At 53.8% G+C, this 24,792-nt stretch overlaps 2 protein-coding genes across 2 annotated transcripts; both read right to left on the reverse strand.

Moving 5' to 3' along the window:
* Positions 1-1,587: 1,587 nt before the first annotated feature.
* ASTL (astacin like metalloendopeptidase) lies at positions 1,588-16,021 on the reverse strand. Its single transcript, XM_032352826.1, has 9 exons — positions 15,976-16,021; positions 15,212-15,337; positions 13,497-13,558; positions 12,162-12,252; positions 11,578-11,695; positions 10,608-10,789; positions 7,753-7,834; positions 7,512-7,666; positions 1,588-2,758 (listed from the first exon to the last, which is right to left on the reverse strand). Exons 1-9 carry the CDS (start codon positions 16,019-16,021, stop codon positions 2,283-2,285), a joined length of 1,338 nt encoding a protein of 445 aa, XP_032208717.1. The 3' UTR covers positions 1,588-2,282.
* A 4,712-nt stretch (positions 16,022-20,733) lies between these two features.
* Positions 20,734-23,087, reverse strand: DUSP2 (dual specificity phosphatase 2). The gene is made up of 4 exons (XM_032352827.1): positions 22,612-23,087; positions 22,386-22,507; positions 21,717-21,936; positions 20,734-21,595 (listed from the first exon to the last, which is right to left on the reverse strand). The coding sequence occupies exons 1-4, from the start codon at positions 22,997-22,999 to the stop codon at positions 21,381-21,383; spliced, it is 945 nt and encodes a 314-aa protein (XP_032208718.1). The 5' UTR covers positions 23,000-23,087; the 3' UTR covers positions 20,734-21,380.
* Between the last annotated feature and the right edge of the window lie 1,705 nt (positions 23,088-24,792).

The raw sequence follows: 24,792 nt of genomic DNA on the forward strand, positions 1-24,792 counted from the left end.
CTGGCTATTTCCTTGGATTGTTCACAGAGTAGTCTCTATCATTCAGATTCCAGTTGCAGTGCCAACATCCTAAAGGAACACCCTCCTCCAGCACTTATAAATCCCTGATGACTTTTTATTTACTGTCCATCCTTTGTCCACCCCCAAATAAACTCCACAAGAATGGAAACCCTGCCTTGCTCACCATGTTACTTCCAGTGCCCATAGCTGAGCCAGCCTGGCACCTAATTCAACAGAGTCTGTCGAGTAAATGAATAAATTGATGAGTGAGGCCACGTAATTATGTGGCTGGGAATTGGGGAATAGGGAATAGGCCACGGACCCCGGGATGGGTGGCTAGCCACCGGGTTCTGGTTAACAGCCAGCATCCCATCCATGGCATAATCCCCACACTAGGGCTTCAGGGGCTGAACCAAGGCTGGACCACGGGGGCAGGGTGGGGCTTGTGGAACAGGCCTGGGGAATAGGGTCTGTAGTGACAGCTGGCTTCAGGGCGGAAGGGTAAGAATAGCCCTGGTGATGACCCTGCTCACCCCCAAAAAGGAGGTGGGGAAGCACTCTTCCCCTTGAGCCACCAGGCTCGGCCAACCCTATGGTCTAGAGAACCCAAATTCTGGAGAATCCAAAAGCCACGTCTAAATGGAGGCTAATGGCAGGCAGCGTCTGAGAACTGGGAGGGCCTCCAGGGCACAAAGCTCCTCACGGCCTCTGACGTAGCATGGCCACCAAGAAAGCCCAGCCCAGAGCCGGAGGCCTGGCTCTAACACCAAAAGAAACCCACAGATGGATCTTTCTCTGATAAAGGGAGGCACTGTGTAGGCTCCCGATATTCCGCTTGGGAATCTCCCAGGGGAATGGTCACCCTGGTGGGAACAGGGCCAGAGCCACTCCTCGCTCCCTTTAGGCTCACTCAGCCCCTCTCCTCTCCTGCCTGGGGTCAAGCAGAGGGATTAAGTGTTCCCCAACCCATGATCTTTCCCTGAGGCTAATACCTGAGACCAGGCCCCTGCTCAGTCTGAGGAAATCCCAGACTCAAGACAGAAACCCAAGATGAACTGAGGGCAGAGGCTCCAGCCACCCGGGAGCATAGCCTCTCGTCCCCAGACTGGGCCCAGGAGGCGGGCAAAGGCCAAGATCTTCCCCAGCACTGAAACACTACAAGCCTCAGCCCTGCTCCCTCTGCTGCCCTGAATCCCTCTTCCCACCCCAATCCGGGAAGTGGATATAAGGCCCTGAAGTACCCCCCCAGGTCAGTCAGCAGGGTTACATGGACTCATGCACAGCTCAGCACCCGGTTCCTGGAGCAAATACCCAATTTTTATTTCTGCCTTCCCACAGAATATCTGAGGCACTTGGCACCACAGGGCCAGGATACGGGCTCCTACTTCCCCCCCTACTCCAAGCAAGGCTTCCACAGGCTTCCGACAGGGAACCAGAATAGTGCCTCTCCAGGATTAAGGGGCTCCTGGCCTGTAAGCACGCCGCCCCCCCCACCCCAACTTTCTTCACTCCTGGAATAGCCTTCACCCAGCAACAGGAGGGAAGGACAGGGCTTTGCTGAAGGAAGGAAAACAGGTTGACCACACACACCCCCCCTTCCCAGCCGCCAGGGACTCCCAACTTAACTCTGTGACCAAGCCCCTGGCTGGTGGAGGGAGTGGGGGAGGGCTCCTGGGAACAGAAAGCAGGGTGGAGAGGAGGTTTGAGTCCTAGGTCCAGGGCCTCCCATTCTTGCTGAGCTCCCCCACTGTGCAGTGCTGGAGGCCTCCTCCCCTGCCTCCTCACTGCCTGGGATAACATTCCTGTCACTGGAGCCTCCCTGCACTGCAGGGGAACAAGCTGAAATCCCCTGGGGGGCAGAGCTGGAGGCTACAGATTCCAAGCACTCAAACACCAGGGATGTGAGGCCACTCCCAGGGTTCCAGCTACAGGCTCCCCAAGTCCTGGCCTGAAAGAGGGGCAGAACCTGAGCATGCTGGGGGAGCTGAAACTCACCTACAGGACTCCCAGAGTTCTGGAGCCCTGGAGAATATCCTCTCCCCTTCCCAGCAGCCTCCAGGGCTAGGGCAGAAGCTGAGAGCAGGCAGAGCCAGGCATCTCTTGACAGGCCTGTCTTCCCCTGATAGACCTAGAAGTTCCCTTTGTCCCCAGGAGCCCTCAGGAGAACACATGGGGAAGGAAGGGGCAGAGGGAGAGTCCTAGGCCTCAGACAGGGTAGCTAAATTAGGGCTGGAAGACCAGACACTGCCCAGAAAGGCCAGGGGTTATACAACCCTGCTCTTCTAGGCAGAAGTTGCCCTTCCCCCTTGGGGACAGAAGCCACAGGTTTGACTTCTGGGTGTCCCCCTGAAAGGACTTTCAGGTATACCTGCTCCTGGCAGATCTGGGTTCCCCAAAGCATCCTGGATAGGCACTAGCTGGCCTTCTGCCTCTGGAGATGTGGTTGGGGGTACAGAGGGTGCTTGGGCCAGTCGGGACATCTCTAGAACACCAGGAACACCTGCTCCAGGCCTGGAGTTCAGGGAAGAAGCTGGGGTCTGAGGCAGCCTTGCAGAGGCCCCCACAGTGACCTTCCTCTGCGCAGGGAGCTCCCAGCTATGTGAGCTCTCTCGGGGCCCTGCAGCAACATGTCGGCCTCCTGCCTTGGGGCCACTGGCGTCGGGGTTCCCAGATTCTGCCAACAATGCCTTCAGAAGCCGTTGCAGGGATGGTCTAGGGGCAGGAGTAGGGCTCCTACCATCGCTGTGGGGCTGGAACCCTGCAGCAGGAAAGACAGGAGGTTATGTCCCAGAATCGCAGAAGGAAAAGGCACCACCCCACTGTAGAGCCCCGGAGCCATCAGCCAGCCTCCTTGTTCACAGCTTACTGGAGACAGCCTACCACACCCCGCTCAACACCTTCAAGACCCATATTCTCAACTCCCACTGAAAGACAAGGACCACAGAACCATCCTGATCCCTCCCCTCTTGGTCTCATTAGTCCCCACCAGCAAGTCAGGCCATGGGCGTCCTCCATGATCTCCCACCCATTACCTAGGCTGCTGACGGTCAATGCGCTGGAGAGCCAAGGGCTGACAGCACTGAGAGCACTGTCCCCCCACCTCCTGGGCCCTCTGTACTGAGTGACCCCCTGCTTTTGAGGTCTTCTGCAAAATTCCTCTCGCACTTATAACTACCTCCATCACGGTCGGGCACATGCACTCGGCAAGACAGAGCTGCCTTGCTCTTCACGGCCACTCCTGGACCATGGTCCCAGAGTTTTAGACAACTTTTCATCTTAAGCCCAAGTTCTAGCTGGCCAGACCCCTCTACCACACCTTGGTGCTGCCTCTCGCCCCTGTCGCACCCACCCATGCATAGAAGGCTTCACAAGGAGCCCAACCTTTCATTGACAGACACTGACCGTATCAGGGCTGATCTGCTTCAAACAGCAGTCTTCCCCCTCCTGGTCCCAGCTCGCTCCCCTACACCGGGCAGTGCCAGAGACCACCACAGCAGCCATCTCCATTCCTGGCCACCCCCTCCTGTTCTTCTCAGCTCTCTTGTTTAAGTATCACATCTCCAGCTCCACTCCAGCTCTGCCACCTCCTCACTTCCAGACCATTCTACACAACCACCTTGGGCTCCACAGCCCTCACTGCAAGGACTCCTCAAGCACCTTGCCCACAAAATCCCAGTCCTGGAGAACCAAGTTGCCGACCGACGCTGTGCCTCCCCCTGGCCGCCAGCTGCCCCGGCACCACCGACCGCACTATGGGGTAGTTCTAGCTGGGTTCTTCTCCTGCCAACTAGACCGCAGCATCACGCCTTTCCCTTCACATCCATCACCTTCTCCCCAACCTCTAGGCCAGTGACCTCATGTCATGCTTTGTGACTAAAACCCTCAGAAGCCCATACATCAGCATATTAAGATCTACATGAAAGTTTAGCTCTGCTCCAATCTCCCTTCTCATTAGGTCCAAGGAATCCCGGACATGTTCTCGGAGACCCAACCACCAAGGGCAGCTCCTACCCAAATGTTCTAGATATTATTCCCTCTGAGCTGTGCATTTTTTTCCCTTCTCCATTGGGTCATCATTTCAGCATCCAAACAGGCTTGAATATCTACCATCATGATAAACCTGCTGTCCTCATAGTAGTCCAAACTCTAGAATACCCACCAAGCTCTTGACACATCATCTATTTTTTAACAAAACAAAACCAAAAAGTATATAGTATGTGATGTGATATATGGGAAAGAATAGCATAAGAAATGGTGCTAGGGGGCGCCTGAGTGGCTCAGTGGATTAAGCCACTGCCTTCGGCTCAGGTCATGATCTCCGTGTCCTGGGATTGAGCCCCACATCGGGCCCTCTGCTCAGCAGGGAGCCTGCTTCCCCCTCTGTCTCTGCCTGCCTCTCTGCCTACTTGCGATCTCTCTCTCTGTCAAATAAAATGAATAAAATTTCTTTAAAAAAAAAAGAAATGGTGCTAGAACTGGATACTCACATGCAAAAGACTTAGGATTAAATCTTCAGGAACTTGGGTTAGGCAAAGCCTACTTAGATAGGACACCAAAAGCACAGTTAAAGGATAGAGATGTTAGACCCCCATCAAGATTAAAAATTTTTGTATTCAAAGGACACCATCAACCTACAGAATGCACGAAAATATTTCCAAATGACAAGTCTGATAAGGGACATGTATCAAGAATACACAAATTGCTGCCTACAACTCAGCAATAGAAAGACAACCCCAATGAAAAGGTGGTAAAAGGATTTAAACACATATGCTCTCGAAGAGCATATATAGATGACCAAGACGCATATGAAGAGATCATTAGGGAAATGCAAATCAAAACAAGGAGAGATGCCACTTCATACCCACTTAGGATGGATGTAGTCTGAAGAATAGAAAATAGCACGTGTTGGCAAGGACATGGGAAAATTCGAACTGTCATACACTGCCCATGGGGGTGAAAAATGGTGCAGCCAACTTGGAGAAACATAGCCCTTAAATCTGGAGTTACCAAGGACCCAGTAATCTATCCTTAAGTGTATATCCAAAGGAAGACACCTGTTCACATAAAATCTGATATACAAACATCCGTAGTAGCATTAATCATAATAGCTCAAGAGTAGAAATAACCCAAATATCTTTCTCAACTGATGAACAAAATGTCCTATGTCCATACAATATGTCCATACAATTGTCAAATACAATTTGACAATAAAAGAATGAAGGACTCCTACATGATACCATATGGATGAGCCCTGAGAACATTATGGTAAGTAAAAGAAGCCACTCAAAAAAGATCCTATACTGCAGGATTCCATTTACATGAAGTTTCCAGAAGAGGCAAACCTAGAGAGACAGACCGTAGATGGGCAGTTTCCTGGAGCTGGGATTAGGGACGCTCACACACACACACACGAGGGAAGCTGAAGGGCTTGTGTTTACTTCTCATTTGGTTTCCTTTGTGAGGTGCTTGTTCGGTCTCTTCCTGTTTTTCTACTTTGTACTTCCAGCTTTTTCTTATGTATATTATATTAACTATATAACATATATTATGTATTTGGGATACAATTAATTATGTGTTACAAAAGTCTCTTCTGACTTGTAACATTGTCTTTTGATTAGCAGTTTTACTAGAATAACTACATAGGAGATCTTAGTGTAGTTGGATTCCTGAATCTTTCCAGTTTTATGGGTTCCTTTGTGTCTTAAAGAAATCCTTACCTATTCCAAGGTCATGAAGGTTTTTACTTTTTTTTCCCCCTAAAGTTTATTCTATTTATATGTAAGTCTTGTATATATCTGAGAGGAATTTGTGCATGAGTTGGGAATTTTTTTAATATATAACTAGTCATCTGAGAGCCACTCAGTGTCTAGTCTATTCTTTCCCTAATGATCGGCAGCACCCCTTCATTAAGGTTCCACTTCTGAGTAGAAGTCACTTATGGACTCCCCGTTCTGTTTCAATGGGCAATGGTCTATCCTAGACACATTTTATGTACATACATTTCCTGTATGTATTTTATATGGATACATTTGTACAAATTTTTTAAACTATATATCTTGATATCTGGTAGGGCAAGTCCCTCCACTTTATTTTTCTTCAAGAGTATCTTTGCTATTTGCCTTTTGTATTCTAATTTTTTAAAGATTTTATTTACTAGTCAGAGAGATAGCCCAAGCAGGAGGAGTGGCAGTCAGAGGAAGAAGCAGGCTCCCTGTGGAACAAGGAGCCCAACATGGGACTCAGTCCCAAGACTCTGGCATGATCTGAACCAAAGGCAGATGCTTAACCGAGTGAGCCACCCAGGCGTCCCGCCTCTTGTGTTTTCATATAAGTTTTAGAATCACCTGGTCAAGATTGCCAAAAAGCTTCTTGGGATTTTCAGTAGGAACTGACAGACTCTATAGATCAGAATTGACACTTTTACATTGTCTTCTTATTAATGAACAGGATACGTATCTCTTATGTATTTAAGAATCTTTCATGATTTTAATGAAGGTTAATTTTCCATAGAACTTTTTACAGAATTTCTGTCAGATTGATCCTTGGGACCTTATTGCTATTATAATGGTTTTTTTCTTATTATGTTTTCCAACTATTGATGTAATCATAAAGAAGTTTCTATACAACTGTCTTTTAAAATTCTTATGGCTGGGACACCTAGGTGGCTCAATTAAGCATCTCATTCTTGGTTTCGGCTCAGGTCATGATCTCAGGGTCATGGTGTCAAACCACACACCAGACTTAGGGGAAGCCTGCCTGAGATTCTCTCTCTCTCTCTCCTCTTCTCCCTCTGACCCTCCTCTCCAAAATGAATCTTTACAGAATAAGAAAATTCCTTTTGTTTCCAAAAGTTTGTTAATAGGTGTTGTTGCTTTCAATATAGATAATTGTCATCTATGAGCAGTGACAGTTTTTGCCTCCTTCCCAGTCTTCAGACTTTTCATTATTTCTCTTGCTGTACTGCAACGGCTAAGAACTTCACTACAGCATCAAACAGACAGGACAATAGTGAAAAAACTTGTTTTGGTCCTGATTTTAGCACTTCTACATTAAACATGATTTTTGCTCTGGATTTTTGGTAGATACCCATGTTAAGGTTGAGAAAGTGACCTCTATGGACATCTGGGGTGGCTCAATTGTTAAGCCTCTGCCTTTGTTTGGCTCAGGTCGTGATCCCAGGGTCCTGGGATCAAGCCCCGCATCTGGAAAGCCTGCTTCTCCCTCTCACACTCCCCCTACTTATGTTCCCTCTTTTGCTGTCTTTCTCTGTCAAGTAAATGAAAAAGTCTTTAAAAAAAAAAAAAAGTGACTTCTATTTCTATTCACTAAGAGTTTTTAATCATAAGTAAGAATTTTCAAATACTTTCTCTACATCCCTTGTAGGGAACCCCTGACAATTTTGCCCTGCTCACCTCTGCAACCTCAGTCCTACCACTTCACCCTCATGAACGCCACCCTCCACAGAGGAACTGCTCGAGATTCCTCAGATCACCCTGCCCCTTGTCACTCACCTCCACCACGGGGGCCTTGGCCACTCGGGTTGCAGTCGTAAAGCCTGAGGACCCGTGTGATGTCCGAGGTGCTCAGATTCCATCGCTGGCCAATTTGGACACTGGGAGCCCAGAGGGGTGTGATGGTGGGCAGCCCCCGCCGGCTGAAGGCAAACCTGAAACCCAGCAGGTAGGGAACGGAGTCCAGAGCACAGTGGGGGCTGGTAGGGCAGTGAAGGGAAGAAGGAAAGGGGGTCCTCACCTCCCATAGTGCAGCACTGATGAGTAGTCATAGGGCACCAACATGTTGCTGCTCTGAGACTTGATGAAGTTGATTTCAAAGCCTGGGGGGCAGGGGTGGAGAACAACCACAAAACTTGGTGATGCGGGGGTGGGGAAGAGGGTGGGGGAGGGAGGGGTTAGGTGTTAGGGACCTTCCAGGAACTTGTAACCTATGCGAGCTGAGGGATCCGAAACCATACCCAGACATGCCCCCCACACAGTACCAGTCCCTGGTCCCCACTTCCTTGGTGCCTTCACTGCCTACTCCTCCCCTCCCCAGGAGGGGTCCAGACCAGCACTAGCTGATGTGGAAGCACAGGGGCCTCATGATTTCCTAAAGAGTGTTCTCCACTTCCTGCCCCATTCAAGCTCACCCAGATGCAACAGTCTTTGTAGAACCTACACTTTCCACAGAGTCTCACACTACTGTGTGTCTTCAACACACACACACACACACACACACACACACACACACACACACACGAGAGAAAGAGTACCACCTACCCTTCAACCAGCTCTCAAGACCCACCAGCCCATCACCTGCACTTGAACTCCCACTCCCCAGCAGTAAGCCACCTGTTCTTTCTGCCCTGGGCCAGCACACCCACCCCCTAGGTTGGAGTCCAGCACTTCCCCACTGCCGGAGCACTCACTTTTCCCCTGTCACTGCCATACTTGCCTCTAGAGAGTTCTTCACCCTTCCCTTTAAAAATCCTTAAGATATTAAACAGTTTTGAATAGGCAATATATTTATCTGGTTCAAAAGTCAGAAGATGTGGAAATCTATAATAAGCCTCCAACTCCTACCCTTTCTGAGCTCCGGTCTCCTCACCCCAGTTCATTACTGCCTTTAGTTTGTATATCTTAGAAGTTTGTTCTGTACAGAATATAAATGTATTCTCATTTTTCTTCATTCTTAATAAGTGGGGAAAATTGCTTAAGAAAACCACTTGAGGGGTGCCTGGGTGGCTCAGTGGGTTAAGCCTCTGCCTTCAGCTCAGGTCATGATCTCAGGGTCCTGGGATTGAGCCCCACATTGGGCTTTCTGCTCAGCAGGGAACCTGCTTCCCACTCTCTCTGCCTGCCTCTCTGCCTACTTGTGATATCTCTCTCTCTCTCTCTCTCTCTCTCTCTCTCTGTAAAATAAAAAGTCTTTAAAAAAAAAAAAAGAAAAAAAGGAAACCACTCAAGTTTGAGTGCTCTTGGTTTTCTAATTCATTAGTTTCGGTCTTTAACTTAATTCTTTCTTGCTTTACTTTTTCTTAACTTGGATTGAAATGCTTAATTTTTTTCTATTTTTACTGATAGAAGTATTTAAGTCTACATATTTTCCCTGAGAATTGATTTAGCTGAGAACCATCAGCTCTACTGTGCTAGGGTTTGTTTTTGTTTTTGTTTTTTTAAGAATTCCTGCAATTCTTTAACCCTGGAGCTAAAAGAAAGGGTTATTGTTGTTTTTTAATTTGTAAGTAGAAGAAATTTTTAGTTTTATTATTTTATATCATAATGAAAACATTTGAATTAACTCTTTCAAATTTGAAGTTTTTCTGTCATAGGGTAAGTTTTCCCAAGTATCCCATGAGCACTTAGGAAGGATTCAAGTCTCTATTTGCAGGGTATAATCACCGTTATCATCCCCTTCCTTAGGCTAATCTCAGATCTCAAACTCCATCCCTTGTCTCATTGTAAGGTGCTACCTAAGTCCCTCCCACATGGTACCCTTTCTTCAGGGCTCCATGCATGTTGGTCTCTTGAGTACCCTCCCCCGCCCATTTCACCTGGTTCTCCTCACAACAGCAGAGGAGGCACTCCCACCAGAAGTTCTCTGCCTACAGGAAGCCTTCCAACCCTTCCCCTTACCCTACATTCCCCCAGACCAAATTCCTGATCATGTAGTTCCTCTACTTTCCTCCGTCACAAAGCAATGGCCTCTACTCTTCTTACCTCCTGACTCAGCCTGCTCCCCCCAACCCTGTCCTCCAAGCAAGCAACACCACCATTCCTGAGATCAGAAGCACCATAGCACCTGCTCACTGGTGCGCAACACAGTGGCCCACTCCCCAGACCAGCCCTGGCTCTGCCGCTGCCACCTTTTGGGACGTGGTCTCCCTGGGCTTCCTCTGTACCCCAAGCCCATTGGTGCCCAGCTCACAAGGACTGAGCCCCTGCAGGGCTGTCCTCAGCCTCCTGCATCAGACACTTGGCACACACAGCCCACTACTTCCAGGGAACACAGCCCCTGCCCCAAGCCCACCCAGCAGTGTCTGGTGCAGGAAGGACTGAACAAGGGTCAGAGGATACCACCAACTCCATTCTCAGGTGCCTGGCTATGACCATGAGGTTTAAAAAGAGAGAGAGACAGACAGACAGACAAAGCAAATAGTGATGCTCTAGCTCAGGCAGGACTGTGGGTGGGCAGATGGAAGGCTTATAGCCCAGGGCAGTGGTATCTGGACCACCTCCAGGTTTCAAAGCCAAGTAGGAACCCCTCCTTCCCCATGGCAGACAGGCAGATGGTGGGGAAGATGGATAACCTCTTCTTTTTCTTTTTCTTTTTTTAAGATTTTATTTATTTGAGAGAGAGACAGTGAGAGAGAACATGAAAGGAGAGAAGGTCAGAGGGAGCAGACTCCCCATGGAGCAGGGAACCTGAAGCAGGACCCGATCCCAGGACCCTGGGATCATGACCTGAGCTGAAGGCAGTCGCCTAATCATCTGAGCCACCCAGGTGCCCTGGATAACCTCTTCTAAAGTGACAGGCAGCTCAGGCCCTGGCCCATGCCCTCTCACCCCAGGATCCCCGGTCCAGCCTGTGCTGTGCACAACTTGGCTTACCTGGGAGGATCTCGTTCCAATTGATACGAATATAGCGGTCCCGATCAGCCCGTGAGTGCTCATGCCAGAAGCCCAGCACATGCATGAGCTCATGCAGGACGATGCCCGGGCCTTTCTGGAGACAGGTGGGTGCTAGGGACACCACCTGCATCCCTCCACTGCGTCCCACGCTGGAGAAACACCTGCAGGGCCAGAAGAGCGCACGGGGTAGACACCAGCCCAGAGATCCAGAGCAGACCCAGACCTCCTTCCCCTCCCCCACAACATCCTGAGATGAATGAACACCAACAGGTAGCCCCCATCCTAGATTCTAGTCCCAGGCCTGAAGTTCCCAAGTCCCTTCACTGGCTGGCCATCTGTGAAATGGGTACACTGAATTCCCATTCCCAGCCTGGGGTACAAGGAGGATGGAGGGATGGAAAGGAGCATCGATAACGAAGCAGCACTGAGCAAACATCCCCATGCAGAGGCCCCTAAGTCAATGCTTTCACGTATGATCTTTGGTCCCTAACAAGCTAGAAGTGGGTACTGCCATCATCCCCCTTTCAGAGAAGGCAGGAGAGCCTCAGGAGTTGAGACGGCTGGCTCCTCCTACACGGTAGAACCCGGATCGGAGGCCAGGTGGGTCCCACAGAAGCCGAAGCCCCTCCCCAGACCATGAAGCCTCCTCACAGGAAGGTTTTGTGGGGAGGGTCAAGTATCCCCTTCTCCTTCTCCTTCTCCACCTTCTGCCCTAAGTATCTGTAGGTCCAGCTCCCACCCGGCAGACCACTCAGTGGGCAGGATCGCTCTGGACCTGGGAAGACTGGCCCAGAGACAGGCTTTAGACAATGGCTTGGGTGAATCCCGGCTGAATCCCAAAGAACACAGAGGAAACCCACACTCACAGTGCACACACACGCATGCGCGTGCACACACACACACACGCACGCTTGTGCACGAGTGCACACACATGCCCCTGAGCACGTACCCAGACATGGGGATGATGGAAATGAAGTCTCTCTGGCCCCGGTAGGCAACAAACCGGATGCATGTGAACCGCTCAAACTCAGCAAATGCCCTCAGGAGGACCTCACGGCTGGCTTTATCTGGGGGAGGCGACACCGCGGCTGAGCCTCCAGCGGAGACCCTCCGGAGCCCTTGTGACCCCAGGCAGGCCCGCACGCAGGGTGGGAACGGAGCCTCCAAGCATATTTCCAAAATGGAAATGTCAGGAAAGGGCAGCCTGAGTGTCGAGGGAGGAGGGGGAGGGGGAAGCTGGGTCCCAGACAGGCCCTGGCTATGCAGCCTTGGGTAGGTCCCTGTCCCCTGGGCCGTGTGGCCTTGTGATGGGGGTACAGAGGACTGTCTGTTCCATCAGCTCTTCTGGGCTCTCAGCCCTCCCAGCTCCGGAGGTGCTCAGGAATAAAAGCTTCTTGGGGAAGGGCTCTTTGGTAGTGGCAGCAAGTAGGGGCAGAGGGAAGAACCCCAGAGGAGCCCAGGCTACACGGGGGAGTAAGAGTCTAGAACAGGGAGGCCCACAGCTCCCGGGATGGAGCGCACACGCTCACTCACCGTACTTCCTGGAGAGCAGGAAGGGGACCTCCACAAACCCCCCATTCTTAGGCCACTTGTTGCTGCTCACTGAGAACACCTGGAAGGGACTCTGAAGAGAGAGGGCAGTTCGGGGACGCTGGGGACACGGGCCAGCCAAGCTTCTTGCCCCCAGAGGTGCTGCGTCTCAGGCCCCAAAGGACCCAAAAGACCCGAGAAGCAGAACGCAGGTATAGGAGGGTGGGGACAGAGGGGTGGGACATCTGGAGGCCTGCTAGATGAACTACAATACACAACGCGAGCCTTTTTCTACAGAAGGGATCTGTATCTTATTCCGTCAAGCATAAGGACAAAACCCGATACTTGTTCCTAAAGAGGCTGACTGGGAGTGCCAGCTCCCCAGGGTGCCCATGTTCAGAAAGGCTCAGAGCTCCAGCAGCAGCCCTGTCCTTCCTGAAACCCCGCCGTCAGCCAAGCATCCCTGAACCCCCAGGGAAAGATGAGGCAGGGTCCTTCTCAGGCTGATGGCCTTAGCAACTCCTTTTCCACCCTTCTGCCACCCAGAACCCTGTGAGGCGTGGGCTTCATGGCATCCTGGCCGGTCCTGCCCCATGGTCTACCAGATTTTTACTGGATTCTGCTCCTCCTCCCTGTCTTCACTGGGTGACCGGGGACAGGAACCTCACCCCACCTACCAGCTCTAGGCTTTGGCTCTGCAGCCCAGCCTCACGTTGGGCTAACAATGGGCAGCCTCCAGCCCACAAAATGAACTTGTTCTCACCAGGTCACTGTCCTGTTCAGGAGGATACCTCTCCCCCTCCAGTCACTTAGAAGATGGCCCTGTTCTCCTAGACACCATGCATTCTCATCTCCCCTCCCCCCAAGTCACCCCAATTCCTTCCCAGCCTTCTCCCTTTCTGACTCCACCCCTCCCGAGAGGGGGATCCCAGACCATGGCTACCACCTCTGGGGTTCCCCACCACCACCTCCTACAGCCCCACCAGCCCCTCTGCCAGTCTGTGCTCATCCCTTCCTTCATTCCATTACTTCCTGAGCACCTGCCCTGGATAGAATACCAAGCTGGATCCTGAGGGCTCAAACCACCTCCTTCAGGAAGCCCTCCCAGGCTGACTGCTGTTAGCACTGTAGATGTTACCCTCCCTCCCATTCAGTCTGGCTGACTCCTACTAGAACATTCCCTGTGACTTTAGCAAGAAGGGATATCTATCACACTATGAGCAACAGAGATGACTCCCTCACGTATCACGCCCGCATGACATCAGAGGCTGGGCTCAAAGGCTTCTAACGCTCTCTGGGAAGTAATTCACACCCGTGTGTGTACATGCTCATACTCACTGGTCGAAGGATATCCCCCTCCAGGAGGAAGCTGCTCTCAGGGGATTCCTCTGGGATGAGCCCTGGGAAGAAGGGAGAGATGTGGGTGAGTTCATGCCCCCCCAGAAACCAGACTCTAGGGACAGGCTCAGCAGCAACCCCAGAGTCTGGCTTTTCTGACTGGAGAAAGAGTCTTCAATCTACAAACATGCATGAAGCTTCTTTGCCGGATCTCATCTCTCCCTTGTTAAAACACAGTCCAGAGCTCCCCCAACCCATGCAAATCCAGTTCCAACCCCTCCCTCTATGTTTGAGTCTCTGCTAATCAGGAGCAGTCTTTTCTTCAGCTGTCCCCTACGTCCTCCCCCTCTCCAGCTCAGGCCACCCGCTGGGAGCACGCCCTGGGTCTCCTGTCCTTCCTCATCCACCATCTAACTCCTACCCATCTGTGGGACATCCAGGGCCCTCGCAGTGACGTGACCAATTCCAGCTCGCACCAACACAGAAGGAAGGCGTCCGGCACCCACTCAGTCTGTCTCTCTGGCTCACTCCCTCCCCACATCAGCCTGTCTCTGCTTCTCTCTCCAGTCACAGCTGGCAGCCCTTCTCCCCAGCCTCCTTACTAAAAGGTCAGTCCTGGAAGAGACTCTGGCCCTGGAGGTGCGTTAGGTTGGGTTCCCTAGACACAGAGCCTAAGCTGACGAGGTACCTGCAAATAATTTATTGCGGGGGCGGGGGGGGGTTACCAAGGAAGACCCAGGCTCTGCTGGAGTGCAGGCTCAGCCTCATCCCACAGGAGCTAGGGATCACGAAAGGCACCACACGCTTGTCCCCATGGCCCCTGTGAGCCACTGTGGGCAGGAGAGGGAGTAGCTTCCCAGGCATCCCTGGCCAAGGGCCTTCAGCTGTGAGGCCTTAGCAGCCCACATTCCCAGCAGCTGGGGATGGCGCGTGCTTCCCAGTAAAGTGCATCTCAGGTAGCTGTTGGGCCTCCAGAGGCCCTGGCTGGTGAGAGTGTCCTCTGTGGTGGCTGAAAAAAGAAAATCAATGCCGGGGAAGCCCCAGATTGGTTCTAGCTACCTCCAGACCAGTCACAGTCACTAAAAGGTGGCACGATGCCCTGCTCCTACCCAGCCGTGCTGGGGCTCCAGGTCACCTCACAGAGAAAGAGGAGCCAGACCACAGGGTCATCGGAAGATATTCATCCCTCCAGATAAAGTCACCCCGTTCCCCCAAAGCTTCAGCTACAACCTCCGGACTCCAGTCTGTCTCCCCCCCCCCAAGCAGCTTCATCCCAGATTATCCATGTTCTCTTTCTTCAGCGGAGACCCCCAGACAGGGAGGCGGGAGGCCTCCTGCGGCTTTGGCTTTGTCCACCCCACCCCCAGCTCACACCTGCGGACCATCCTGCCCCAGATGGCAGACATCTCAGACACCCACAATGACTTCGCTCAACACCAGATGGAGTACACCAAAGACCCCTACTTTTCTCAGACCGTTTTTTTTTTTAAACCCAGGCTTTTCTCTCTTCTTAGAAAATAACAGTCCGGTAGAGAAGATACAGAAACAGACTTTTTTAAAAGCTGCCCACAGAACAAGGAGAGGTTCCTCCTCTAGAGCCCAGTGAACGGGCATCTTTCCAGCTTATTCTGCTTGGCTGCGTGTTCAGCACAGTCCTTGCCACACCACATGGACTCAGAGCCCCTCCACCCCCCAAGACGACACCGTGCCCTCACCTTGGTTAATCGCAGGGATGTCCTTATCCCAGGATGTCTGGGTCTCCTCGGGGTTGAGGCCCTCTGAGTAGCTGGTTCCACAGGCTTCTGGGGAAGTGCAGGCTGAGGGTGCTCCTAGGATCAAACCTGCGGACAGGTGGGGACCCATGATGCCCAAGATGCCCTCATTAGTGAGAGAGGACAATAGGACATGGGGGGAGGGGGGTATCAGACAGCCAGAGCCAGGCCCTTCCCAAAGGCAGGCCTCCAGAAAGTAGTCCTCAGTCCCAGCTGGTGACGAGACCTAGACAACTTTGAGGAAGGAGCTCCCTTAAGGGGACCAACACTGGGCTCTGAAAGGCAGCCCCTGGCTCGGAGTATCTGTGTGTAGGAGAAGAGAGACGGGGACAGACCTCAGATGCCCACAGTGACAGCAGTGTGGGCTAGCCTGGACCCTGCCCCTGCCTACCTTCTCAGCCCAGACCTCTGGAAAACGGACTCGGACTGGGCCAGCCTGGCACACCGGCAGAACAGAGACCTCTGGAGTGCCACACCTGCTGCCTCCTGCCAGGTAGGCCCTTCCCGCAGGATCTTCAGGAGGCCTCCCCTGGCGCCCTTGGAACTGACTTCTGGGAACGTCCCTGGAGAGCCCGTTTTCTGAGCTATTCAGACCCCTTTGGATCCTTCGGATCCCTGCGGGCTCCAGCCACACACTTCCCTCCTATACCCGAGCTTTGTAGCTGGAACCAAAACTCCAGAAGAGAAGGGTGAGGCAGCGCTCTTACCTGGCAAAGAGAGCAGACCCAGCACCCATGGCCAGAGGCTGCCCATGTTCACGCAGTCTGGGGTGGGCCCCACCGGTCCCGCAGCAAGCTGAAGCCCAAACACCCGGAAAGACAAGCCCGCCTTGCCGCCAGCCCCCGCCCCGCACCCACCCCCTTAAATAGCAGCTCCTCCAGCCCCCACCTGCAGCCACTCCTCAACCAACCCCACCTGCAGCCCAGCTCCATCAACGCCAACTGCAGCCCTTTACCGCTCCTACCTGCGTTCCCCACCCCCAGCCCACCCCCAGCCCAGGCCCGAGCTTCTGGACCCTGGTCAAATACCTCCCCACCTGGCTGAAGTCCGGGAGAAGGTGAGAAACCAGGCACAAAGCACCTTGCAGGGAGGGAGGGTACCACTCCGGAGGGCGCCTCTTCTGAGGTCCCCTCCCACCACCAGGGGGCAGGGAAACATCACAGAAGGGTGCTAAGTCACGCCAGGATGGCCCTCATCCTCCAACAGTGGGAGATCCCTTTCCTGCCCCCTACCTTGCCGCCCTGCGCTCACACCTGGGAAAAGCTGCCTGAGACTCTGAGGCACCCCCAGCCTCTCTGGAAGGAGGAAGGGGTCACTAATTTTTATAAGCTTTTACTTTAGTTTACATAGAGGGAAGTGCACAGTCCCAAATGTGGGAACCTGGGAAAGTTTACGCACTGAATGCCCAGCCTAACCAGCGCCTCAGAGAAGCCTGCCATGTGGAGACGGGGAGCTTCTGGATACCTGCCCCTTGTATGGACACTACCCCTGTCATCCCCACAACAGCCTTGCACAATTGGCATTTATCCCCATTACACAGATCAGAAGCTAAAGCTCCTTACCCACATTCCTCCCCCCTACGCTCCTTAGCCTCTTTCGCAGAGCTGGGTCACCAGGGGGCCCACCTGGATTTAAATCCTGGAGGTGAAGGATTTGAGGACTTCCCCCACCAATGCCCAGTGAAGAGAAGTGACAGAGCAGAGGCAAGGTCACCAGCCACGGTCCACACCGTGCTGGTGTGCTCAGTATCCTGCCATGCCTGGAATCCAGCATTTCTCCAAATATAATATAGGAGTCAGAGCCACGGGGAGAACAGACAGATGCCCCTGCCCCCCAGGCAGGGTGTTAGGGTGTGTAAACGTGCATGGACTGGCCACGGCTGATGAGAGCTTGCTAAAATCATCCTGATAGTCAGCCTGCTTGCGTAGAGAAACAGATTCTTGGTCAAGAAAGGCAGTTTGGCTTGAGGACATTCTGTGAAGTGAAATAAGCCCTTTACAACAGGGCCAACCTGATATGATTCCACTTAGAGGAGGCACACAGACAGATTCAGAGACAGGAAGTAGAAGGGTGGTTGCCAGGGCCTGAGGGAGGCGGGAAACGGGGAGCTGTTATTTGACGGGCATAGAGCTGCAGTTCTGCGAGAGGGAAACTTTTTGGAGATCTTGAATATGCTTAACGTTACTGTGTAATTAAAAATAGTAAAGGTGATGGGGTACCTGGTGGCTCAGTCAGTTCAGTGTCCGACTCGTGGTCTCAGCCCAGGTCCTGATCTCAGGGTCATGAGTTCAAACCCTGTGTTGGGCTGAATGCTGGGCGTGGAACCTTTTTTTTTTTTTTTTAAATAGTAAAGGTGGTAAATTTCATGTTATACAGTAGTCCCCCTCCCTCTGCGGGGGATACATTCCAGGATCCCCAGTGGATGCCTGAAACTGTGGTTGACACACAAGTCTGTTTTTCCCTATACATACAAACCTATGCGAACATGTAATTTATAAGTTAGGCACAGTAAGAGATGAATAACAATTAATAAATGCTGTAATTAACAACTAATAAATGTTGTAAAATTAAAATAAATGGTCTTTCTCTCAAAATATCTCATTGCACTGAACCCCACCCTTCTTGTGATGGTGTGAGATGATAAAATGCCTACGTGATGAGGGGAAAGGAGGTGGGTGATGTCGGCACTGTGACAGAGCGCTGGGTTACTGTTGACCTTCCAACGATATGTCAGAAGGAGGAGCACCTGCTTCCAGACATCAGCTGACCACAGGCAGCTAAAACCACAGAAAGCAAAACCTCGGATAAGGAGGGACTTATTGTATATTTTTAACCACGATTTACTTTTTTTTTAAGTTTTTATTCATTTATTTGATAGACAGAGATCACAAGTAGGTAGAGAGGCAGACAAAGAGAGAGGAAGGGAAGCAGGCTCCCCGCCGAGCAGAGAGCCCGACACAGGGCTCCTTCTCAGGTCCCCGGGATCATGACCTGAGCCAAAGGCAGAGGCTTTAACCCACTGAGCCTCCCAGGCACCCCACAATTAAAATTTTTTGTTTAATATTTACTTATTCATTTTAAAGAGAACGTTAACAGGGGTGGAGAGGTGGGGAGGGGCAGAGAGAGAGAGAAGCCTCAAGCAGATCCCCTGCTGAGTACACATTTCCACCCCCACCCCCACCCCCCCCCCCCGCCTGCCCCAGCCCAGGGCTCATCCTAGGACCCTGAGATCATGACTTGAGCCAAAATCCAGAGCGGGCTCCTTGACTGACTGAGCCACCCAGGAGGCCCACAATTCAAAAATCTTAAAGAAATAAATAAGAAAGAAGGAGAGAGAGGCAGAAACAACAAACTTGGGGCACCTGGGTGGCTCAGTTGGTTAAGCAGCAGACTCTTAATTTGGGCTCAGGTCATGATCTCAAGGTGGTGAGAGCAAACCTGGCATGGGGGCTGCTTGTGGAATCTGCTTGAGTCTCTCTCTCTCTTCTTCTGCCCCTCCCCCCCACCCCCACTTACTTGGGCTTGATCTCTCTCTCTTTCTCTCTCTCACAAAAAAAAAAAAAGAAAGAAAAGAAAAGAAATTTAAAAAAAAAAGAAAGACTTAGGAACACAGGTAGAGTAGGCTGGAGGGGGAGAGTGAGTAGAAGGGGTGGGGAAAGCCAATGGGCAGGGGCCTCAGCCCCCAGCCCTGCTGTCTGTGAGACAGGACTGGGTGGTGGGAAGGCCCCGATGACTCAGCGCCTCAGCTGCCCTCCACTCCCAACCCAAGTTCAGTGTTGTTGGCAGGTCCAAACGGAAGTCTACTCAGAGCCTAAGAAAGCCTTGATCACAAGCTCAGCTCTGCTTGGTTCCCACCGGGAGCGCCTCACCCATCCTAGGGGTGAGGGAATAAGGCCTGGGAGGCAGGCTGCTCGTCCTTCACCAGGCCTGTTGCAATGAGTGCCGACCTGTGCCAGACTCAGGCACCGAGGGCAGAGCAGACCACGGGCCTGGCCCTCACGAGCCTCTGGCCTGTTTGAGACACACAGCTACACACCTGCGAACCTTCACCTCCTGGGCCAGCAGTAGCTAGCATTTCCTGAGCACCTACTATGTGTAGATGCCAGGCTAAGCCTCTTAAATGGACTGACGTGTGCCGTTCTCCACACCACACCAACCGGCAGAGGCTAATGATAAAACCCCATTTTACAGACAAGGGAGAGGAAATGCAGGAGCAAACCTGGCCTCCTAACCATCGAGCTCCACTCCTCAGGTGTACCCTGCCGGGTACCCAGAATGCCACGGGGAAGAGCCAGCATTCTGTGGGGGGCACCCTTGACCTGAGTTGCGAAGGACAAACAGCATCAGCTAGACGACACTCGGAGTGGCCAGGAGAGGAGGCTGGATGAAGCAGGGGGAGCTGTCCAAGAGTTGACCATGAGGACCTCCGCACCCCTGCTCCCAGGCAAATCATAGCCCCTGTTGCCAGCAGCCTCAGCACGCACCCCTCCACTTCTGGCTTCAGCTGGGCCCATGACTCCTCCCTCCCCGGACAGCGTAGTCCCGTACCAGGCAGGTAACCAACATTCAGTCAAAACATGCTGCTTGCGGGGAGCCTGGGTGGTTCTTTGGGTTAAAACTTCTGCCTTCAGCTCAGGTCATAATCCCAGGGTCCTGGGATCAAACTCAGCAGGGAGCCTGCTTCCCTTCCTCTCTCTACCTGCCTCTCAGCCCACTTGTGACCTCTGTCAAATAAAAACTTAAAAAAAAAAAAAAAAACCCATGCTGGTTGGGTGGGTGTAAAGAACAACTAAGCCCATCCCCAGTGACGTGTTCTCACGCCAGACATGAGGCCACGTGGCTTCTGGGGACAAGAAGGAACTTGGGAACCGGCTGCCATGAGCCCCAGGGCAGACAGGCATTCAGAGGCCTGGGGCTGTGCCTGTGCATGCAAGAGGAGAGGGGGGCGGCTATGTTGCCCTACTGTGGGGAAGAGGAGGCCCGGCCTAGCTCATGCACGCACGGCTGCCGCAAGGGGCGCACACACACAGGCACATGCATGGATTTTCTTCAGACGCACGTGACATGCAGGTGTGCGCAATCTGAGAATGCCAGACACACACCCGTGCAAACAGCCACCACACACACAGGCGCACACACGTACGTATCCACACGTTCCCAAAAAGAAGTGGGTCTGAGCCATGGACACAGGCCTCTCCCCCCAAGGTCCAAAGCCAGTGATAAGAATAAGGCTGGAGACAGCCTCCCAGAAACCACCTCCTGCAGCTCTGGAGCCAGAACACTGCCTGCACTAGGACACCAGCATAGGGTGCCCGGGGCCCAGAGGGCCCTTCTGCTCCACCAGCACCTTCCTCCTTCCATGCCCCAGGCACTGGCCATACAGGGAAAGGGGAGGTCTGATGAAGACACGGCGTTGGAGCATTTTCCCGGGGCATTGACTTGAGACCAGATGCTTGAGACGTTGTTTTTTAAACAAAACAATATTTTATTGACACGTCCTCCATGTTCCGTATAAATATAAAGTGCTAAGTTTCCAACCCCCGCCCGCAGGGCTAGGAGGAAGTGGGGGAGGGAGTGTTAAATGTCACCTGAACACAAAAAAACTTTCCAGCACCGATACAGGCGTGAAATGCTCAAACACACACACACATGTGCGCAAGAGGCCCACACGCAGCAGAGGCAGCCCTTCCCTGACGCACAGCTCCCCAGGAGCACAAGGCGCAGGCCCCAGGCCTGTAGTGGACCACCCCCTAGATGGGGCTCCTGGTTGTCACAGCTTGTTCCTTGGAGCCCTCAGGCTGCCGAGGGCTTCAACATCGTGGTGGGACCCGTGGGAATCCGCGGGTATAGAGTCCAGTCAGTTTCTGCCAGAAGATAGAGGGCAGAGGGGAAGCAGACATGCCCTCCATTCTGGTCCCCAGAATGAGGGCCAGCCCTCAAACCCAGCAGACAAGCACCAAGTGAGAAAGTCCAGAATTCCTACGTTCGCAGCACCACCACCTGGGGGCTTTTCAAATTTCGGGGAAAGGGCAGCTTTCCCTGAACTGGAGAGAATCGGTGCCCCTCTCCCCGGGGCGGTGGGGGGGTGGGGGGAGCATGGTGGGGCCTTGCATCAGTGACATAGCACCTGAGTCTCGAACTGTAGCAGCTGCCCCATGAAACTGAAGTTGGGGGAGATGACTCCCCGGCGTTGCTTGACAAAGTCAAAGGCCTCGTCAAGCCTCACACGGCGGCTCTGTATCAGGTAAGCCAGGCAGATGGTGGCAGAGCGGGAGATGCCCGCCTGGCAGTGTACCAGTACCCGGCCTCCGCTGTTCTTCACCCAGTCTGCACGGGAGATAAAGAAAGAAGGGTCACACACGAAGGGAGGCAGGGGAGGTGACAGGTTCCCCAGGCCCCTCACCTGGGTGCCCCTTTGGGTCCCTCTGCTAAGGACCACCCCCCTTACCAATGAAGCTTATGGCCTCCTGGAACCAGGCACTGATCTCCACCATTTGGTTGTCCTCCACCGGGATGCTCTTGTAGTGGAAAAGGCCCTCAAAGTGGTTGGGGCAGCTGGCGGACACGTTGAGGACCGCAGTGATGCCACAAGCCTGCAGCCCCTGCAGGTCGGAGGAGTGGCTGCAGCTGCCCAGGAACAGGTAGGGTAGGATCTCCACCGGGCCTCCCTGCATGGGGACAAGAAAGGGATCAGGAGGAGGCCCTCTTCTCAGCCCCGACCTGGAGGGCTTCAGCACCAGCAGGGGCCAACATGTCCGGCCCCAGCAAGAGGAGCCCTCCACCTATCCACCTATCCGGACCAGGATCACACTCTGGAAACGGAGCACCCAGGAGGACACGCAGATGTAAACACTCACAAATACACACCTCCCCGTCAAAGCCCCAAATATGCTGCAGACACAATTCACAGAGCCACACAAGAGCCACCCACACCAGAGATGTGCTCCCCATCTGCTGCGGACACGGACACACACACACACACACACACGTGAGTGTGGACACGGAGAGACTCATGGAATCCACAAATGGCAGCCCCCTTCCCCAGAGGTGCCCATCCCGCAAATGCGGGGACAGGGATTGGGGGCGAACAGCGAAATGAGCTCGGATCTCAGCTCACCTGATCGTAGAAGGGAGCCCTGGGGTCAGAGCGGCTCTTCTCTAACCCAGCAGACGACATGGTCGGGGCGGGGGACTCAGAGCACAGATCGGGACAGCACACCTGGAAGCCATCGAAGCCGCCTGCAGGGAGGGCAAGAGGCGGTTAGCGGGGAGGGTCCGGAGGGGACGGAGGGGGTGTTGGGAGGACTCCGGGAGGCGGTTGCCGGGGCGCGGACGGCGCTCACCTCGCAGGAAGCACACGGCCGTGGGTCCCGCACGGGTCTCGGGCAGCAGCGCGGCGAGCAGCGCGTGTGCCGGGCCGTCGGGCGGGAGCTCGGCCACCGAGGCGCTGCCCTCGTCCAGCACCACCGCCCGGGCCAGCTCCCCGCGGGCCAGGCGCGCCCGCAACGCGCGGTCGGGCAGCAGGCAGGCGAGGGCGGCGGCCGGCGGGCCGCGGGCGCGGCGCCGCAGCAGCGCGTTCCAGGGCACGGGCCGCGCGTGGCGCACGTGGCGCCGGCAGAAGGCCAGGAAGGGGCGGCAGTCCAGCAGCAGCGTGCGCTCGGCCTCCCGAGGCTCCCGCAGCAGCGCGCCCAGCGCCGCGCAGTCCAGCTCGTGCGCCGCCTCCAGCCCCATAGCGACGGCCAGGCTCCTCCGGCCCCTCTCACTGCGCTGCTTCTGCCACGCCGCGCGCTCGGGCTCTCGCGGCGGCCGAGCTGACCGAAATGAGTGTTCTGGGCGCCCTGGGCGGCGCCGCGGCTTAAGTACCCGGGGGCCCGCCTCCCGGGTCACCATACAAGGGCAGCGCAGGAAGGCGCCGGCCCCCGCCCCCGCGGCCTTCAGCTCGCGCTAGTGGGGCGGGCCCGGGGACTGGGCGGGCGGAAGGGGGAGGAAGCGGAGACTAGCTGTTGAGGGAAGGGTTTTGCCGGAGTCGGTGGGGCCCAGGTGCTTGCTACCCCCTACCTTTGCGCCCGGGCCTGGAAGAGCGCCCCCACCCTATGAACTGCTCCACAGCGTTCAGTCTTTGGGAACTGGTGTCTCAGATGCACAGCCCCATTGCCCAGAGACTTTGGGGCCAGGGGTGCCCCTTGGCATGCTTCCTGTCCCTTCTCCCTTTGTCTTCCAAGATTTTCCCTCTGGGGATTTGTTACAACAAAAATTGAGATGGCTGTGATTTCTACAATGGGGAGTGGGGAGCCATGCTGAGATGTCCTTTTTCTACTTAGAAACCTTGGGAAGGAGGAACTTTCCTTCTTCTCCCTCTCCTCTGGCGTTGCGTGGCTGAGACCAGCACTCTGGGTCTGGCAGCAGGTTTAGTGGCCAACCTGGTCCAGACCATTGTCCCCTGGGCCCAAGACCCTGGACATTGGCATGAGACGGTCCCCTGGGCCTTCCAGGGAAAAGGCAGGGGGCCTAGGATAAGTTTCCAGTTAAGAGTCGGGCAAGGCTTCCCCTGGGGCCCAGGGAAACCCCAGAGGCCCAGGGTGAAGCACTTCCCCAAGTCACAGGCCAGCTCGGAGGGGGAACTCTGCTGACGTTGATGGGCTCTCCCTGGGGCCTTGTGGGAATTTCAAGCAGCCTCACGGAGGGGAAGAAGGAGAAGAACTACCAGAATCTGCCTCCTCCACCCCTTTACCACGCCCCTTCTCAGCCCTCCCTGGACTATGGCAGCCCCCACCCCCCCCAACTGCCAGCAGGGACCTTGGACTGGCACCTGAGCGAGGTAATGAGCAGTGAGAATGGGGAGCTCCGTAATCTACACCCCTTCTGTCCGCCCAGGGACTGGATATGGTAAGGCCCAGCAGTGTGTGGGGAGAGGAGCTGGGCCTCTGGGTTGGGGGCAAGAGATATTGACAGCTAAACTCCAAAGCAGAAACCTTCAGGTGGAGGGAAGAGCATCCTGGAGCAGGAGCTGCCCTCATTCCCACCCCTAGCTGTGTGGGATTTCAGAACCCAATTCCCTAGGCTCCCATTCCCCCACGCCACTACTCAGTGTCCTCTGTGAGATCCTTCCAGCTCCCTTGCAGTCCCCTATATCCAGGCTGCCTTGGAGGGCTGCAGCTAGGACCCACGTTGGCCTCCAAGCCCTCTGCTTGTTTTATAAACTCTTAACTCCTCAAAATGGTGTGTCGATACATCTGTCACTCTCTCATGCCTCAGTGTCCCCATCTGTAAGATAGGAGCTCCTAATAGACTGTGCATTCACCCACACTGATTCCAAGGCTACAAGGCCACACCACTGTCTGGGCTCCTCTAGTGTCCTATCCCTCCCTACAGGCCAATGTGGAGGCTGATGTGGCAAAGCCCACAACAGAGCCGGGGAGTCTGGGCCACAGATCCCAGAGGCTGATATGGGGCCCTTATCCTTGGCATCAACCCGGCAAATGACTTAATGGCTGATTCCAGGGGCAAATTACAGAGCACGCAAA

This window comes from Mustela erminea, chromosome 7 (genome assembly GCF_009829155.1).
Source record: "Mustela erminea isolate mMusErm1 chromosome 7, mMusErm1.Pri, whole genome shotgun sequence".
NCBI lineage: Eukaryota > Metazoa > Chordata > Mammalia > Carnivora > Mustelidae > Mustela > Mustela erminea.

Excerpts from the sequence above, each read along its gene's own strand:
- ASTL (XM_032352826.1), bottom strand. The coding sequence starts at position 16,021 with ATGGGCAGCCTCTGGCCATGGGTGCTGGGTCTGCTCTCTTTGCCAG. Across the intron at positions 13,559-15,211 it reads CATCCCTGCGATTAACCAAG|GGCTCATCCCAGAGGAATCC; the intron begins GTGAGGGCACGG and ends CCTTCTTCCCAG. Across the intron at positions 10,790-11,577 it reads TCCATCATCCCCATGTCTGG|GTGTTTCTCCAGCGTGGGAC; the intron begins GTACGTGCTCAG and ends CTGGCCCTGCAG.
- DUSP2 (XM_032352827.1), bottom strand. The coding sequence starts at position 22,999 with ATGGGGCTGGAGGCGGCGCACGAGCTGGACTGCGCGGCGCTGGGCGCG. Across the intron at positions 21,937-22,385 it reads GGGCTCCCTTCTACGATCAG|GGAGGCCCGGTGGAGATCCT; the intron begins GTGAGCTGAGAT and ends GTCCCCATGCAG. Across the intron at positions 21,596-21,716 it reads GGAGGCCATAAGCTTCATTG|ACTGGGTGAAGAACAGCGGA; the intron begins GTAAGGGGGGTG and ends TCTCCCGTGCAG.